General features: G+C 43.3%; 1 protein-coding gene across 1 annotated transcript in view; it reads right to left on the bottom strand.

The window, feature by feature from the left end:
* LOC107036670 (mucin-2) overlaps positions 1 to 19,698 on the bottom strand; it is a 58,269-nt gene that overhangs the window by 3,703 nt on the left and 34,868 nt on the right. The window contains exons 3-6 of the mRNA XM_015254782.1: positions 11,770 to 11,817; positions 11,062 to 11,532; positions 9,320 to 9,592; positions 43 to 9,067 (exon numbers count right to left, since the gene is read on the bottom strand). Of these exons, the coding sequence (XP_015110268.1) occupies positions 43 to 9,067; positions 9,320 to 9,592; positions 11,062 to 11,532; positions 11,770 to 11,817 (9,817 nt within the window). The remainder of the gene's footprint in view (positions 1 to 42; positions 9,068 to 9,319; positions 9,593 to 11,061; positions 11,533 to 11,769; positions 11,818 to 19,698) is intronic.

Genomic DNA, 19,698 nt, shown 5'->3' with positions numbered 1-19,698 from the left:
TATATAAAACTCATGATCAAATTTTAGACTTGATCAACTTACCTGCAGTTTAAGCAAGGTCCTGAGGCTACTCTTATGACTTCTCCAACAGCATACGTCCGTCCATTCACTTGACATCCACTTCGTTTTGTAGCTCCTTTATAAGCGTGCGAGAGGAAGTGAGGTGGTAAAGTTGTAGTTGTCGTAGTGGTGGTTGTCGTGACATTGAGTGACGTTGCCATCGACACATGACACTCGTAACGTGGACAACAGAAGCCACTTATCGGCTCCTCATGGCATCCGAGTATCGGTGGTGGACAGCTCTGTTGTAGGCAGATGATGTCGCTGCGGAAGCAGAAGCAGAAGTCGCAGGGATCGTCTCTTGGAATTTGTTGAGCTGAGACGTAGACCTTTCCACCGTATCGACAGGTGCCAGGTCCATAAACCTGATCATCATCGCCGTAGTCTTCGTCGTGATCCAGATAACTTCCACTATTAACTGGGAAATTTGGACTCTCTTCACCAGTCGTTTGCTCTGGATACTCTCCAGTCTGGTGCGGTGGGAGGGACGTGCTTGATGGCAGATAAGTCGGGTGTTGAGCTGGTTCTTTAGGCTCGTGCTCGATGGGGGTGACTGTTTGCTGAAGATCTGGCTCCTCCGACTCGTCTGGGAAGACTGGCACTTGGACTTGTTGCTGGTCGTCGTCGATAGGTTCTGACGGCTCCGCAGGCTGAGGAGACGAACTCGTTTCCTCCTCAGGCTCAACTGGTTTCTGCTCGATTTCAGGTTCCTGACTCTCCTGTGCTGGTGGGGCTTTGGTTGCTGCTGTTCCTTCACCACTGAGGGGAGTCTCAGAAGATTGTGGGGTTGTTTCTACCTGGGGTATTTCCGGCGCTGAGGTCTCAGAAGTCTCTTCTGCGTGTTCAGTAGGGTATGTCGTCGGTTTCTCTTCCACCGCAGGTGCGGCAGGGGAGGTTGGCAACTCAGCAGCTTGCGTGGAAGATTCCTCGGGAATTTCCGGAGAACTTGACGATGATGGAAGTTCGGCACTCGATGCAGTGCTCTCTTCAGACGGCAGGGGTGAGGTGCCTTCTTCGAGAGAGGGAGAGGTTTCTTTGGATGGCTCTGAAGTGTCGCCGAGGCGAGTCTGCGTCGTCACTGGCTCTTCAACTGGCGGCTCCGTGGACTTTTCCACTCCGACTGAACCTTCGGTTGGTTTTTGCTCTTCAACGGGGATTTCAGAAGGTGTTTCTTCTACTACTGGACCTTCAGTGGGCTTTCCTTCCTCGGCAGGAGCTTCAGGGGTTTTTTCTTCAGCTACTGGGCCCTCAGTTGGTTTTTCTACTTCAATGGGAGCTTCAGTTGGTTTTGCTCCTTCAATGGAAGCTTCAGTTGGTTTCTCCTCTTCAATGGGTGCTTCTGTTAGTTTCGCCTCGTCTACTGGAGATTCCGTTGGTTTTTCTTCGGAAATTGGACCTTCAGTTGGTTTCTCCTCCACTGGGGCTTCCGATGGTTTCGCCTCTTCCACGGGCGCTTCAGTTGGTTTCTCGCCTGAAATTGGACCTTCAGTTGGTTTTTCCGGTTCTACTGGAGCTTCCGTTGGTTTTTCTTCCGGAGTTGAACCTTCAGTTGGTTTTTCCTCCGCAATTGGACCTTCAGTTGGTTTTTCCTCCGCAATTGGACCTTCAGTTGGTTTTTCCTCCGCAATTGGACCTTCAGTTGGTTTTTCCTCCGCAATTGGACCTTCAGTTGGTTTTTCCTCCGCAATTGGACCTTCAGTTGGTTTTTCCTCCGCAATTGGACCTTCAGTTGGTTTTTCCTCCGCAATTGGACCTTCAGTTGGTTTTTCCTCCGCAATTGGACCTTCAGTTGGTTTTTCCTCCGCAATTGGACCTTCAGTTGGTTTTTCCTCCGCAATTGGACCTTCAGTTGGTTTTTCCTCCGCAATTGGACCTTCAGTTGGTTTTTCCTCCGCAATTGGACCTTCAGTTGGTTTTTCCTCCGCAATTGGACCTTCAGTTGGTTTTTCCTCCGCAATTGGACCTTCAGTTGGTTTTTCCTCCGCAATTGGACCTTCAGTTGGTTTTTCCTCCGCAATTGGACCTTCAGTTGGTTTTTCCTCCGCAATTGGACCTTCAGTTGGTTTTTCCTCCGCAATTGGACCTTCAGTTGGTTTTTCCTCCGCAATTGGACCTTCAGTTGGTTTTTCCTCCGCAATTGGACCTTCAGTTGGTTTTTCCTCCGCAATTGGACCTTCAGTTGGTTTTTCCTCCGCAATTGGACCTTCAGTTGGTTTTTCCTCCGCAATTGGTCCTTCAGTTGGTTTTTCCTCCGCAATTGGACCTTCGGTTGGTTTTTCTTCCACAATTGGACCTTCAGTCATTTTTTCTTCCGAAATTGGTCCTTCGGTCGGTTTTTCCTCTGTAATCGGTCCCTCCGTTGGTTTCGCTTCCTCAACTGGAGCTTCAGTCAATTTCTCTTCTAACGTAGGACCTTCCGTTGGTTTCTCCTCAGCAACTGGAGTCTCGGACGGTTTCTCTTCAACTGGGATTTCGGTCGCGCCTTTCGTGACATCACCAGCTGGTGCTTCGGAAGTACCTTCCGTAGAAGATTCCTCCGATGGTTTCGTCTCCTTTTCAGTGGCACTTGGAACTTCGTCACTCGGTCGTGAGGTCTGCTCTTCAGTCGGGGCACTTGGGGTCTCTCCAGGAAGTGAAGTCTCCGTTACTGAGGGTTCTGTAGATTTCTCACTGGAGACAGCTGGCTCAGTTGTTTGCTGCTCAGGTGCGGGAGTTTCGACTTTTGGTTGTTCAGTTGATTCAGGTTTCTCCTCAGGTTTGGCTTCAGTAACAGATGGCTCGGTTTGCGCTACAGCAGGTGTTTCTGGCTGGGTAGTTTGGGGCACTTCGGCCTCTGTGGCTTGTTCTCCTTGTGCTGATTCCACCGGAGCCTCCGGGGCTGGAGTGGCTTCAGGTCTTTCTGTCTCAGAAGTCACTGGAGCTGCAGTCTCCGACGTCTTTAATGGCACTTCAGTTTGTTCTTGAGGTGGCTGCTCAGTCTGGGGCTCTTCAGGTTTCTCTCCCTCAGTTGCAATTCCCTCAGGTTGTTTCTCCTCACTTGGAATTTCCTCTGGTTTTGATGTTGCTTCGGTCGGGATCCCTTCGGGCTTTATTTCTTCCTCTGGCTTCGTCTCTTCCTCAGGTTTTTTCTCCTCACTTGGAACTTCTGTAGGTTTTTCCTCACCACTGGGGCCTTCCGTAGGCTTCTCTTCACTCGGAATCTCCTCTGGTTTCTTCACTTCAGCCTCGGGAACTGCTGATTCAGTTGCAGGCGCAGAAGTGGGCTCTTGGCCGGCAGGGATTCCACTGGATTCGGTAACCTCAGGTTTCGTCGTTTGTTCTTCAATTACGCCCTCTGTGGCAACCGACGACTCTTCCGGTCTCTCAGGAGTCGTGACCTCTTCAGCACCTGGAGATGATGCCTCAGTGGGGACCACTGGCATTTCTGTGACTTCTCCTGCAGGTTTAGTTGTCTCTTCTTCAGGTAATGTTGGCTGCTCAGGGGTGCTCTCTTTCCTCATCACCACAGGAGTCTCTTCGGCTGGGGTCACCTCTTCCTCAGGAATTTCTGATGCAGTGGTTCCCTCTTCAACTGCTGGAGCACTCGTGGGTTGTTCAGCCGGAGTCTCAGGGGCTTCAGTCGGCTTCTGTGGCTCCTCTGACACCTCTCCAGGAGCTGACGTGACCCCTTCGATGCTGGGAGTCTCCTCAGCAGGTTTCGATGGCTCTCCCTCAACTGCAGGAGATGTTGCCGCCTCAGGTGTCACTGGCGCCTCAGTTTGTCCTTCAGTTCCAGGTGAAGCTGCCTCGGTCTGGCCTTTAGTGATTGGCTGCTCGGTAGCTGGCGTCGCCTCCTCTGGTTTCCCCGCAGTCGGAGCTACGGTTTCCTCTGGCTTCTCAGTTCCTTCAAGTGGTTTCTCCCCTTCGGGCTTCGTCTCTCCAGGGGCTATCGTTGAGAGATCAACTTCAGTCGCCGGAGCGGTGCTAGGTCCCTCGGGAACAGCGAGTTCAGTGAAGTTTGATTCATCAATTCCCTCAGTGCTGAACATTCCTTGTTCTGTCGGGTGGGGCTCAGGTATCTCAGATGGCTCTTCTGGAGCAACCGAGGACGGTTCCTCTTCAGCCGCTGATGGAGGCTCTTCGGGGCTCGCAGGCTCCTCGGGAACAGGAGATGTTCCTTCCTCTTTCGGAATTTCAGGCGCACTTGTCTGTTGCTCCTCCCCTGGTGTCGGCTCTTCAACTCTCGTGCTGACGCCTCCAGTGACTTGTTCCACGGGGGTACCAGACTCGGTGGTCTCAACAGGTGCTTCTGGACTTGCAGAAGTGGGAGATGGAGTTTCTTCTTCAGGGGTAACGCTCACAGTGACAGGTGTTTGAGTCGGCGCTTCAGAAGCAGGTCCCTCTGGTCTCACTGTCTGTGGTTCACTCGTCTGAGGAACTTCAGGGGTCTCGCTAGTCGGCACTTCTGAGGATGGCTCTTCAGGAGTCTTCTCAGCAGTCACTGGTACCACAGTCTCTTGTTCCACAGGCGATTCTGAGCTTGCTGGTGTCACTGGCGCCTCAGTTCCAGGTTTGACGGCTTCACCGACGGGAATTGGAGTGGTCTGTCCGCCCATTTGGTTCTCGGCCTCGAGGCCAACAGTTGGTGTTGTGTCGCACACCCACATTGGACAGCAGGAGTCAGCAGAGTGGATTGGCATGCAGTCGGTCATGTGGGGAGGTGGTGGTGAGCATCGAACAAGTTCGCAGTGAACTATACTGCTGATGCAGTGACAGGACACTTGGCAGGGATTAGCCGGTGGAATAGCTGAGTTGTTGCCGTAGCTCTGGCCGTCAACCAGACAATTTCCTTCGCCTGGAATTCCGGGAGCGGTGTGTTCATCGGTGCCTGGAGCAGAAGTGCCTTGAGTGGGTGCCTCGGACGCTGGGATTTCCTCTTCAGGCTTTTCGGGCACTTCAGGTTCCACTGGCTTCTCCCCTGGTTCCTCGGGCGTCTGCTCCTGTGCGGGAGCCTCAGTAATCAGTTTCTCTTCACCAACTGCTCCCTCAGTTGCAGCCTCGGATGGAGCTGGCGGGGTTCCTTCCGTCGGCTTCTCTTCAGGCTTTTCTGTGATTTTCTCTTCAGGTCCTTCGGTGATCTGTTCCTCAGGTTTTTCTGTGATTTTCTCTGCAGGTCCTTCGGTGATCTGTTCATCAGGCTTTTCTGTGATTTTCTCTTCAGGTTTCACGGTTGCCGCGGACTCAGTTACAACCTCCGGAGTGATTGGCTCCTTTGTTTGCTCTTCAGGAGCTACGGATGAGGGTTCGCTCGACGCGGGTTCGGTTGCTCCTTCCGTTGAAATCTCAGGTTTCTCCTCTGCTGATTCACTGGTACCTTCACTGATTGGCGATGGCTCGGTTGAAATTTCTGGAACTACCTGAGTTGGTTTCTCAGTGGGGGCTTCTGTTTTCTCTTCGGGTGGACCGGGAGTTTGATCCTCAGGGGCTTGAGTAATTGGTTCTTCAGGTGCGGGCACCGATGGAGTTGCCTCGGGTCCTTCTTCAGGCTTGTGTTCGGGCGCCGATGTTTCCTGTTCAATTGGTTGTTCCGTCGGTCTTCCCTCCGTCACTTCGGGAAGAGTCGATTCAGTTGCGGCGGTCTGAGCTGGCTCGTCTGGTCTCTGCTCAGGGATGGCAGTAGGAATCTCGTTAGATTCCGTGGGTTTCTCTTCAGGGACTGCGGCTTCCGTTGGCTTCTCTTCTGCAACAGGAACTTCAGTGGCACTCGGTTCCTCGCTTGGTTTCGGTCCTTCTGTGGACGGCTCGGCAGGCTGTTCAGATGAGGAAGGTTTTTCCTCAAGTATAGCTTCGGTCACCTTCTCTTCAGGGGCTGACGTCTCAGTGGGTCTAACCTCTGGAATCCTCTCAGGTTCTCCTGTCTCACCGGAACCTTCAGTTACTGGTTCTTCAGCCGATTTGGTTGGTTCCTCTCCGGTAATTGGGCCTTCCGTTGGTTTTTCTTCAGCAGTTGGACCTTCCGTTGGTTTCTCTTCGGCAATTGGACCTTCCGTTGGTTTTTCTTCGGCAATTGGACCTTCCGTTGGCTTCTCTTCAGCAACTGGACCTTCTGTTGGTTTCTCTTCAGCAATTGGGCCTTCCGTCGGTTTCTCCTCAGCAATTGGGCCTTCCGTCGGTTTCTCCTCAGCAATTGGGCCTTCCGTTGGTTTCTCTTCGGCAATTGGACCTTCCGTCGGTTTTTCTTCGGCAGCTGGACCTTCCGTCGGTTTTTCTTCGGCAGGTGGGCCTTCCGTCGGTTTCTCTTCAGCAATTGGGCCTTCCGTTGGTTTTTCCTCAATTGGACCTTCCTTCGCTTTCTCTTCAGTAATTGGGCCTTCTGTCGGTTTCCCTTCAACAGTTGAGCCTTCCGTCGGTTTCTCTTCGGCAATTGGACCTTCCGTCGGTTTTTCCTCAATTGGACCTTCCGTCGGTTTTTCTTCGGCAGGTGGGCCTTCCGTCGGTTTCTCTTCAGCAATTGGGCCTTCCGTTGGTTTCTCCTCAATTGGACCTTCCTTCGGTTTCTCTTCAGTAATTGGGCCTTCTGTCGGTTTCCCTTCAGCAGTTGAGCCTTCCGTCGGTTTCTCTTCAGCAATTGGACCTTCCGTTGGTTTCTCCTCAGCAATTGGACCTTCCGTTGGTTTTTCCTCAGCAATTGGGCCTTCCGTTGGTTTTTCCTCAGCAATTGGGGCTTCCGTTGGTTTCTCCGCATTTGGACCTTCCGTGGGTTTCTCTTCAACAATTGGGCCTTCCGTTGGTTTCTCTTCAATTAAAACTTCCGTGGGTTTCTCTTCAACAATTGGACCTTTCGTTGGTTTCTCTTCAAGAATGGGGGCCTCCGTTAATTTTTCATCAGAAATTGCTGGTTTCTCTTCCGCAAATGGACCTTCCGTCGGTTTAGCCGCATCAGAAACCGATGGCTGTGTTGGTTCCTCTGAAGAGATCGATGACTCCGTTTGAGTGGTTCCTTCTTCAGGCTTCATTTCAGGAGTCTCCGTCTTCTCCTCGGTTGATGGTTCCTCAGGAATTTGTGGCTGTCCAGTCACTTGCTCTTCACCAATTGCTGCTTCGGAGGATGAAATCTCTGGGGCAGCGGTCATTTCCACGGGTTTACCCTCTTCAACTGGTGCGGATGTTGCAGTTGCCTCAGAAACATCCGTGGGTGTCTCGCCAGTAACAGTGACGGGCTCCTCTGCATGTGGTGCTTCAGTATCTTCCTCAGACGGACTCGGTTGTGGCTGACTGACTGGTGCCTCTTCAGTAGTCTTTGCTTGCTCTTCAGATTCGCTCACTCCCCCGGGTTTTCCTGTTTGTTGTTCCTCAAAGCCTGGGGCTCCAGTGGCACTCTCTGTACTGATTTCACCTGGAACTTCCGTTGGTTGCGCTGACGGGGACTCTCTAACTGAGCTGGGGGACGTGGGGTGCTCTTCAACCTCTTCTGAAGAAGTCTCTTCGGAGCTTGTTGGCTGAGTTCCACTGGGTATTTCAGAGCTCGTTTCCTCGGAACTGGTTTCTCCACTCACTTCCAATCCCTTCGTCGGCATTTCCTCGGCAGATGACTCGGTGGATTGGCTAGATTCGGTTGAGGCCTCTCCTGGCACCGAGGCTGCTTCAGTGGATGGAGGAATCTTCTGGATATTCTCACTGGGAGTCTCTCCAGATGCCTCAGTGGATTCAGTCGATGGAGCCTCCGATGATTCAGGCTCTGCAGGCGGCTGTTCTCCCTCTGGTTTCTCCTCTTCAGGTCTCTGCTCTCCCTCAGGCTTGTGCTCCTCTACCGGCACCACTGGTTCACTAACTCCTGGAGCTTCGGTCACCAGACTATCAGGCGCCTGAGTCTCTGCCTCCGTCTTATCGTAGCCCTGAGTCACGTGAACTTCAGTTACGGATTCCTCGTCTTCGGCCTTTCTCTCTGGGAGCTTCGGGGGAACGGATATGCCAACAGGTCCTTCAGTCGGTATCACTGGGGTTTCATCCTCTGGCTCCTCTGTTATCTGTTCACCAGATGGTGTTTCTCTTTCCGCAGGCGCTGGAGTCATCTCAACTGGTTTTTCTTCCGGTTCAGCTGGTTTCTGCTCCTCAATTGGTTTCTCCTCATCAATTGGCTTCGCCTCTTCTTTTGGACCTTCCATTGAAATTTCTTCGCCCGCAGACGTCTTCGTTACGACTCCCTCAGTCACAGCGGCTTCTGTTGCGGCACCTTCTTCCGGTTTTTTCTCTTCGCTCTCTTTAGCTCCTTCAGTAATGATTTCAGGCTCACCAACAGTCACGCTAGGTTCAGTTGGCTTTGGCTCTTCGCCTTCAGGCACCTTCTTGTCTTCCTCGACTGGTCCCTCTGTTGGTTTCAGCTCCGTGGGAATTTCAGGTGTTTGAGTTTGCTGCTCTGTCGGTGTCTCAAGTTCAGGTTTCTCTGTCGCTTGCTCCAATCCAGGTGCCTCCGTCGCCTGCTCTGCAGGTGCTGCAGTAGACTCCGCAGGTTTCATTCCGAGTTCCTCTTCTGGAATTTGATCGTCTTTCCTTGCGGGAATCATTGGCTTGGTGCTTGAGGGAGTGGGACGATGAGTGATTTCTTCCTCAGGTTTCTCTGGTTTCTGAACCTCCTCAGGCTCCTCTGGTTTCTGAACATCCTCGATCGTCTGCCCCTCTTCCTCTGTAATCTTGTTCTCGATCGCTGGAGCCTCAGTCTTTTGCTCGTCGTCTTTGAAGGGACCTTCGCCTTCCGTCACAGCCGATGGCTCTGTCGTCTCTTTCGGTGAAGCTGACTCCTTCTCTGGCACTTCATTGCCCTCGGTTGATGTGGCACTCTCCGCAGGCGTTCCTTCAGTCTGCTCAACTTGCGGAGGAATTGCATTGTCAGCACCTGGGAAAATCTCCTCTGGCTTCTGGTGCTCGTCCTCACTGTCGACTGGCAGTGGTGCTTGTGTCGCTTGGATTTCGTTCTCGTCTGGAGTCACTGGGTGCTGCCCCTCGTCCTCGGGCAATCCGCTATCGCCTTCTGCAACGGGAAATTTACCGTAAAATTTCATTACAATAGAAGATCAAGTGCAACCGCAGTAGTGCAACCAGTATTGAAAAATTAAGGTCAATGTGAACCAGATACCGTAGAAATAGATTTCCACCACTATCTTTGATCTATCGGGACGATTCGATGATGGAAAGATAGAAAAACCACTGAATACGTGAGGCACGGAATGAAGAATGGCTATTTCGAGCGAAAATTGGTGCGAAATAAAATTGATTCTCTTACCGCATTCGTACGTGGTCGGACAGCACTCGCCTTCTGGTGGTGGCAGAGCAGTGCAATTCTTGCCGTGTGTCTTCATTGGACTTCCACACTCTTGAACGGCACAGGCAATGTCTCCGCGGAAGCAGTAGCAGTGCTGGCAGGGTTGTGATGAGTAAATACGGTCACCGTCGTTGTAAACTTTGCCCTCGTGGAAGCACTGAGGTGAGGCGACACCAGGGGCCACTGTTGTTGTCATTATCAGGCCAGGTGTTGTTCCAGGTTCTTCGTCGTATTCTGAAGGTCAATTCATTGTTAGTCTTTGATTGTCTTTTTAAAAAAGAATAACGTTTTTTGTCAGCAATATACTCCACCATGCTCGACTTAAGGGGTAACAGAAGGCCATCGTTTTTGCGAAATTTTCAAACAAATTTCCTGCTCAAAGTTATTAATATTTTTCGAATCCAAAGCACATTGAGAATATCGATAACTTTCGGCAGGAAATTTGTTCAAAAATTTGGAAAATGAACGGCGCTCTGTTACCCATTAAGATTATTTCCGTCCTAAACTTGAATATCTTCTTATACGTGATGAGAAAATATGTATATGGCAGATTCGAAACAGTAATTTTATGATAACCAACAACTATTTAAGGTTTTTTTTCTAACGAAAGGACGGTTATGTGCAACGGTTAGAAAATGAATACAGGCGATTATGCAAAATGACTTTTCGACTGTTTCCAAATGATTTTATACTGTCTTCGAACGTTAAATCCTTGGAATTCCAAGGAAATTGTCGATTTTTGCACTCATCTAGTGGAATTGCATAGCTTGTATCACGACTCCCAATTTGAAGTCTTAGGTGAATGCATGAAAAAATATGTTCTTTCGAAGGAAGAAATTTATTTTTAATTCAATGAGGTGGAACAATGAAATTACCTACAATTCTGAGGAAAAAGTACGTTTTAAGGGTCTAGGACTAATGTAACCAAAAAATTGATTCCATTGCAATTTTTTTGAAAATTCAAGATTTTTCATTAAAAAAATCTATGTAACATTTTTTTGTAAAATTGAAACTAGCTGTCAGATTTAATTGAACAGGAGATAGAAAAAAACTTCCATCTGAGGTTTGTCTATTATTAATAAAGTTACAAGGCTAAAAATTTAGAACAAATCTCTCCTCAATATATACAACAAAGGGTAAAGGACTAATTGTTGGGTCAACGCACAGCCCAATCCAAATTTTGATGCCAAAAACCAGGACGATATTTGGGAGAATCTGTCATTATATACATAATATAATATAAAAAAATTATTATTATTATTATTATTTTTTTTTTTTCAAAATATTTAAATTAAGATTTTCAAGTTTCAAATTGACATTTTCAAGTCTTAATATTTGATACATTTAAAAATCCAAAGTTGAAACTCTCGAAAGTTTCAATTTGAGACGACCATAAGTATCAATTCTGTAATGAATTGGTAAACTAGGATAAATGCATTTTTTTTTTAATGTGTTTTTTTGGTTAAATCGCTACCCAACAATTTGTGGAAGCCATTTGGCCAATTTTTTTTCGAAAAAAATGCACTTGTCCTAGTTTACCAATTCAATCTCAAATTGAAATAGTTTTTTTTGGGGGGCAGTCCGAAAACCGACCAAGACGCTGAGTCATTCTCAGTTGACCTAAGACCTAATTTTCTCACGCGGGTATGTGTAAACATAATGCATAAAGAATCATGAAAATCAAGAGCCACCGAGTAACTCACCACAATTGTATTTGACTGGACAACAAATTCCTGGATGATAAACTGGTTCGCAACCCGCCACTTTGAGCGTACACTCCTGCATGAGACAAGTCGTTCTATTTCTAATGCAGTAGCAAAGTTCACAAGGATTATTGGAATCTGTGGGTAATTGTGCGCCGTCGGCATAGAATTTATTATTAATGCTGCATCCGTAGTTATCGGGAAATCCGAGTTCAGTTGAGTCTGTTGATGGTGCACTAGTCGTTGATGTTATCAATTGTACAAGTACTTCGGGACACGTTATCACTGGACAACACTGGTCCGGACGTTTCTCCACTCTACAATCCTGACCTATGGCCTTCGTGAATGGGCATACGCGTAGGTAACACATCAACATTCGATTGTGACACGTGCAGTTCAAACATGGCTCATTCGTCAGTATTCTCTCGCCTTCCCCGTAGTGTTGGAAGTTATAATAACATCCAGTAGCAGCTGTCAGGAATAATGTCGTATTTTATTATATGATTCTAGGAATTGTCTCGTGAAAAACAATTGTTGAGAATATTTTTCATAATTATTTTACTACTGTTGTGGCAGTAGAAGAATCTTAATGGTACAAAAACACAATTCTATTGACGGTCAATGGCTTGAAGAAGAGTTATGGGGATCTTTTCGATTTTATACGGTCTATCATTTTAGTTTTTTTATTCAACGCCTAGGTGAACTTACAGCCTTGGTACTCGGCAACTTGTGTGGCATCCTCGTCGTATACTGGCGCTGTAAACAGAAATAATTGCGTCATTATTTGAAGAAATTCAAACATTCTGTTTCTTGAACGCTATTGTTGCTTCTTCAAAGCAAAAACATATACAAATGGCTCATTTTTTGAGTCAGATAATAAGGTGAACAGTCCAATTGCGGACCCCCCCCCCCCCTCCCCCAATTAACGAAACACTTGAATATTTTGCCAGATTTCAGGAATATTTACCGATCTATCGAATCGATTTCTTTTTAATCAAGTCAATATTTCCATCCATGATATGAGAAAATTTATTTATTTTATTGTTAACGGAATTCGTTGCAAGTCCGAGAACTTGCGACTGGCTATCGCCCGAGGGCCTTCAGTAAGGTATTTACAAAGTAGTATAGTTTGACAATAGTTTGACAATTAGAAAATAGAAAGTAAGGAAAAAATAATAAAATGTGGAGGAGTGGTTTTGCATAGTTGAGAATGATATAAGAGTGGTACAACATGAGACGATGCTTTGGTGAGAGAGAAAGTACACAATCTACTGGTTTGAGAATATATTTGGTGGTCTATCTGATGTTTTCCGCTCAAAAATGAAAAAAACTCCGCCAGCAGTCATTTTTTAGCCGTTTTGCGACAGGTGAGTAGTTAGATGTGACAGTGTGATTGGGTTAATAATCATCAAATGTCATAAGTCCAGACTAATATTGATCCTAAAAGCTACATTTTTTCATATTTTTGCATTCATTTCATCCGAAAGCTCTTATTTCTACAAATGTATGGGCGTTCCGCCATTTGGGTTGGGTTTTCATGGCATTTCCAATCGACGGAACACTGATGTTTTCGTTTGGCACGTGCCGGAGTGGTTCAGCCAAAAGTATATAAATAATTGATAAGTGGGAAATATAATGACATTTATGTTTGTATTACTTGTTAAATTGTTCTGAGTCGAGTTATGTGTTCATGTGATCGCCATTACTCATTTTTACGTTTGTTCACTAGTGAGAGTTTCTTTGCATAATAAAATTTGCATCACAATTCCAATTTTTAATTGTAATCTGAAGTTGTTGACATTTTTCTACAAAAATATCCTTATTACTACGGGTTCCTAACCTTTCGCCGTCTCACAAAGTTCTAATGTTCCGTAATTGGGCGCACGGTGTTCCATATTTGGAAAAAATGTTCCGTAATAGATCCTGTGGACTTGAACATAATTTATTATTTTTCCCGATTATTTCTCGATTCAACATAATGTGTTCTTTTCATAAATCTACTGATTTTGAAATCGACCAGTATTTTTTTACTTCCGACTGGGAAAGCTTTGTAATCGTTTGAATTTAAGTTTCAGATTTTTTGTGTTATTTTGACCCAGTATGATCCAGAAAGTTTTCCTTCAATTGTTTGCTAATGAATGGATGGAATTGAATTTTTTTCTTTCAAATGTAGGTATTGTTGAGCCCTATCAATCGCCATTAATTAAAATTTAATTCATTGATTAGTTGTTTTAATTTTGGAATTTCTTCGAAAATCGGGTGTCCCACAATAATTTAAAAAAATGTTCTGAATTGATTGAATGATGGCTTAAAAAATTTGTTTAGATGTCCTTTTGACCGAATTCGAAGGTGAAGGTGATAGCAATAATCGGTATTTTGATTTGTTTGAAAATTTGCAAAAATTTTGTATTTTTTGAAAATCAGAATTCCGGAGACATCTTTGAATATCATACTTCAAATGAATTCAATCATAGCTTAACATGTTTGTTTTAATGCCATTGAGTCAAAGTTAAAAGATGATTATGATAGCTATATTGGTTGATTTGATTTTTATGATTGTCGAAAATTTCGAATTTTTCATGAATTTCTCTGAAAATGAGCTTTCTGATGGTTTCTTCAAATGTGATGTTTCATATTCATTCAAGTGTGTATAAATAAAATTTTTCTATTAACATTTTATACAGAAAAAACGGATAATAAGAATAATGATGATGATAACATTCAACTAAGTGGAAAATCTGTCAAAATAAGTTGAAAAGAAATCTTATTGAATTTAACAAAATGAAATAAACAATGGATTATACATGATAGAAGGAAATACTGTGCAAAATAAACATTCGAAAGCATATTGCTAATTTATTAGCAAAAATAATTGTACTATATTCAATCCAAGAGCAATTTTCCATTTGTTTTATATTTTTTCAAACAATAGTTCATTTTCAAACCATTGTCTGAACCTCCGAAGAGCCTTGAGTGTTCCACAATTAGTCAATGAGAAGAAAACAAATCCTGAGAAGATTCAAGATTAATTCCGACTCTCAGAAATAATGTTCACTGAATAAAACGTAAAGCCTGGTATAATCGTTTATCACTTGCAATTGCCAGTGAGCTACCCCCGGGGAATTGGTATAGGGAAAAAAGTGACGGAGAATTAAAGTCAAAGAGCGTCATATGGTCCTGGCGTTGTCCCCATTCTCGTTAACACCCTCGTGTGCAAAAGCCCTCGAATAATGGGCTTTGAGTACTACAGAGATTCCCCTCTTTCACCCATATTTTTTTGTTTGTTTTGTCTAGAAAATTTCTGGGGAAATTAAAGTGTCACCGCCGTTATTCATCATCCCAATTGTTCAGAATCTCCATCCCCTTGATTGTCAAATTCATCCTTTCAAACGCGTCGAGAACATTTTTCTCGAATAATTAATTCGTAAAAATATTTATTAAACCGACAATATTTAGTCTTTTATTTCTAACACTTGTTCCAAGAATAAACCAACAACTGCAGAGATTTCCCATGCATGACTGGACTACTGAATATTCTAATTCATTCTCCAGTGACATGGAAAAGTGTATTTTCTCGGAATAAATTCAAATGGATAACTATTTATCGGATAATTTGAGTTAGAATTCGAGTCTCGTTGAGATTCCACTGTCAAATGCACATATGAATCTTTATGACTGCTATTGTATTTTCCCATCAAACAGGTGAGAATAATCGACAGCTGAAGCAGGTGAAAAAGAATGAGGGCCAGAAAGGACACAAGAATTTAAATAAAATACTAAGATAAGGACAGAATATATCAGCATTCCACGAGTTGTGGACTTTGAGACACGCACAGACAATTTCCAGCGAATCGAATTGTACTGGGAAATGTACAACTCCATGAATGAGGCATATGTGTGCATATACGTATGTCCTTTTTCCCTTTCTTTTATTTCTTTTATTTCTCTTATCCCTACGAGACTTGCGTTCTTTCACGAAGTACTTCACACGCGCCACGTACCGATGGTGTCACGCTTACATTCAACCAAATGAAATTATGTGGGACGATGATAATTGTTAATGTCCATTCATTGATTTCAATTCAGCGGTCTCCAATCACTCGAATAAATCTCACTCCTGGCCTCTTAAATTCTCGAGAAATCTACCGTTAACTGTCGGGGACAAAATCGCCGACTGCGCCATCATTCCTCTTCCTCCTTCTTTTTGCAAAAAGCGGGAGCTCAAGAATGTGCTAATATGTGTTTAGAATTTTCGCCATGAATTAACCGAGGGTTTTGCCCATATAAGACACTACCACGTTCGTGATCAGGATATTTAAGATGAAAAAACGCTCCAGAGGATCGTAACAATCACTCCTAAATAGACTGTTCACGATGACTATCAATGTTTGGGTATAAGAAAAGGACGATCAACGGACAAACATGAAATCGAATCGATCAGAGACGGATTCGGATGCTTTTTTTTCTAGACATTCAGATGAAAAGAAATTGATACCATCAATGGACTGGAATGGACGGGTCATTCACCCCGAAAATAGTACCTCCGATTTTACGCGTGAATTGATACTTTTGGCCCCAATCACAGTGAGTTCTTCTCTCTTATTTCACTGTTACAAGACCGGCCGCGTGACTTCGTGACGTGATACGTAACCGTAAGGAGTGAAACAGTTTGATTTTCACGAATGTCTGGCTTGGCGCCCTTACTCCTGATGAATTAAGAATGTGTGACATTTTTTTATTCGCATTTTAGGGTCTACCATCACGGGTTTATAGGCGCCTCACTTCGTCAGCCTGGGGAGGCCTCTCCTACTCGACTCTTCGCATTACCACCCCACTTCGTCTGCGTTACCGTGAGTAGAGCTACTTTAATCGATGAATTAAATTTTAATTAATGGCGATTGATAGGGTTCAATAACACCTACATTTAAGAAAAAAGATTCGATTCCATCCATTCATTGGCGAACGATTGAAGAACAACGTGGTTACATACATTCATTCAGAGCTACTTCAACTTGATCTCCCAGTATAGAGATGATTTCCAGAATAACCAACGAGATTGACCGGAAGTCCAACAGACTTCTCATCCAACTCTAATGATGATTTTTATTGGTCCACCTGTTGCGTTGTTTACGTTTATTATCCAGTGAGAGTCACTCGAAGGATATTCATTCCAGTGGTCAATCACATTGCCAAGACTAGACGACCTCGTGCAGAAAGTGATGGGACACGAAGGATAGGTTTTCAGTTCGTGGTGCACGCAATATCCTCACCGCAGGATAAAAAAAGAAAAATATAATAAGTTTGAACGAAAGACATGAGGTAAAATAAATCCTGATCACCTGAGGCTAGGGAGTCGAAATGTCTATCGACGTTGCAATCCCTTTCCCCTCTCCTCAGAAGGTGTAATGTTCACTGGAGCGTACGAGGGGCACGCGGTTGATGGTAATGAACTTTTACTGCGAGTGTGAGACAAGGCCGCGCCGGCAAATGATTTCATAATGATTCGTATTTTCAATGTAATTCAATGATACTCAACAATAATTCAGTATTTACGGGTGACAAACATGATGGTAAAATATTGACGGAGCACTGATATAATGTTAATCCTTAAAATCGCTCTGCCCTTCGGCCGGGCTAATACGCTGTACTTTTGGATATTTTCAGTGTTTAATTTTTTCAACTAAATTGCATGGAAAAAATTTGAAAAAATTCAGACCCAGTCAGTATTATCTAAATTAAATTTCGCAAAATATTGATATTTTTTCAAACATTTACCTCTTATAAATAAATAATAAAACTTGTTTGCAAAACGGTGGATTATTTTTTATGAGGTGTCAACAAAATTCTTGATTTTTTCACATCTAATGAAAAAAAATTCAGATTTTAATCTTTGATTGCAATGGAAATGTTGATTCTCACATAAAACACTGGGTTAAATCCTGATTTTTAAACATTCCTTCCTTGAAAAACCAAAACGATAATTAAATTGAGAAGAAAATTACAATTCCGAATCTAATCGAGTTTTCTGCAATTTTTTTGCAGTTTTCAATAATCTTTGCATTTACCATAAGGGTAGAGCTACTTCAAGGATATCCAAGTATCTTTTATAATTTGGTACAGACCATACTATAGATTCAACCATTTTCAATCGTCTAATTTGTCAATTAAATTGCATGAGAAAAATTTGAAAAATATTGTGAATATTCAAGAACATTCAGATTACATTCGTTGTTTATAAATAAATAATTGAAATTGTTCAGACTTTCGAAAACCTTATTCCGAATCCAAGCTTTGTAATCGTTCAAATTCATGTTTTGAATTTTTTTGTTCGTACGTGTGTGTACGTATGCAACAAAGTCTTTCTTCCATTGTTCGCTAATGAATGGATGGAATTAAATCTGTTTTTTAAAAGGAGGTATTGTTGAGCCCTATTGATCGCCATTAATTAAAATTTAATTCATCGATTAGTTTCTTTAATTTTCGAATTTTTTCAAAAATCGGTTGTCCCACGATAACTAAAAAAAATGTTCTGAATTGATTGAATAATGGCTTCAAAAATTTGTTTGGATATTCTTTTCACCGAGTTCGAAGATGAAGCGAATAGCAATAACCGTTATTTTGATTTGTTTGAAAATTTGCAAAAATTTTGTATTTTTCGAAAATCAGAATTCCGGGGATATCTTTGAATATCATGCTTCAAATGAATTCAATCATAGCTTAAAATGTTTGTTTTAATGCCATTAAGTCCAAGTTAAAAGATGATTACGATAGTTATATTGGTTTCGAATTTTTCATGAATGTCCCTAAAAGTGAGCTTTTTGATGGTTTCTTTAAATGTGGTGTTTCAAATTCGTTCAAGTATGTATAAATAAACTTTTTCTATTAACATTTTATCGATGGGCTGAGGGGAGTGATTGAACGGTAAAAAAGACAATCGGTTGTGTAGAAGAAAGGAGTCAGAATAATAATGATGATGATAACATTCAACTAAGTTGAAAATTTAACGAAATTGGTCAAAAAAAAATCTTATTCAGTTTAATAAAATGAAATAAATAATAAATTATACATGATAGGAGGAAATGTCGTGCAAAATAACCACTCGGAAGCATATTGCTAATTGATGATTGATGATTTTTATGGTAGAAAATTGATTGTTTATAAATTATTAAGAGAAAATGCTCGTAATTTCAAAAAATTGCAATTTTCAAATTATTCCATGAATCTTCCCCCAAAAGTAAACTTTTCAATTTTTTTTCAAATTTTTAAAACATTTTCGGTTCAATGTCGATATTCAAATTCAGACTTGCAAAGATTAAATAATAAATCCATTGCACAATGTCCGGAAACTTAGGGTCAAATGGGCTTCAATGAAACCTCTGATGTTCGATTTCAAAAGTAGAAAACTGTTTCGCTGGAGAAGAAATAGCCCAAGTACTGGAATATCCTTAAGGGTTAAAAATTCTTGCTTACCCCAGGTAAGTTGGTAACAGGTAAGTGATTTTCATGGTGAATAGTGAAGACAAATCAAATACTGAATAAATTTCACTTCCTTTAGAGAGACAGGAGCGTGACGATGGCTCATAACCTCCCTCTTCTCTGCGCATTTTAATCATAAGGAAGCGAAAGTCAAGTTAAGACTTGAGGTAAAGAGGCCCTTAAGAGCCAATTTCCTTGAAATATTTCACTATGCAGTTTGTTTTTTCCCCTTTTTCTATCCATGTATCATGTTTTGTGAGATCTCATTGTTACAAAGCGTGAAAACGTAATCTATCCAGACACTTTCATAGGTTGTTCATCCATGGTGCATTCCATGGAGTGCTTCCTTGTTTCCTTGGGAAAAAGGGATCCATTGAGAAGGGAAAAAACAAAAAGTCGAAGATGGGAAAACAAAAAAAACGGGCGAAACCAATGAAAGGAAACAACCGGTCCAATGCGCGTAACTGTTTCTCGCTTCACTTTTTTTTTATCTTGACCTCATCCAGAAATTAATGATTAGCCCCAACGAGATGACGGAGAACTGTTTGATCTAAACACAAACTGAGAATCTATCGGCCAACAAACGATGCACGATAGAACTGAGAGATAGGTTATGATCTGATGAATCGAAGTTTTCATCCCAAAAAAACACCTGATAATTTAATCCGTGTCACGCTGACGCTGCACCCACGTGTTCCGTTATGGGTTCTACGGTTATGACCGCAGCTGACCCCGGCAAAAGTAGCCTCCAGGAGTGGAATGAATACAAAACGTATACTAGAATAAGAGTGAGATGAAGAAATGAGAGAATATTCAGAGGGGGTGTCCTTTTTTCTCTTTCTCTCTTTCTCTCTAAGCGGTGCAAAACTCAACAATGGCCTCTTTATCTCATTCTCATGGCCCTGATATGGCCCCCAGAAGCCTCCAGGTGCTTTTCAAAGCCCTCTTGATGATGCGATAGTACTATTTATGCGTCATCCACAGCAACCTGTTACCAAATGCATTATCAAATAAATTCACTGTAGCCGATAAAAATTGTTACTTTGTGGGAATTTACTGATCAATGATACACGATTATTTTAGGGATTCAGATGTCACTGGATCGTGGTTAATAAATTAATAAATGGGGGTCTTCAAATTTCATATTTTTTAAATTTATTT

The sequence above is a fragment of the Diachasma alloeum genome, unplaced genomic scaffold, assembly GCF_001412515.2.
Source record: "Diachasma alloeum isolate Michigan unplaced genomic scaffold, Dall2.0 Dall_scaffold_00210, whole genome shotgun sequence".
In the NCBI taxonomy this organism is placed as follows: Eukaryota; Metazoa; Arthropoda; class Insecta; order Hymenoptera; family Braconidae; genus Diachasma; species Diachasma alloeum.
Note: the sequence above shows the minus strand (reverse complement) of the source record. Positions and strands in the feature narration are given on the sequence as shown.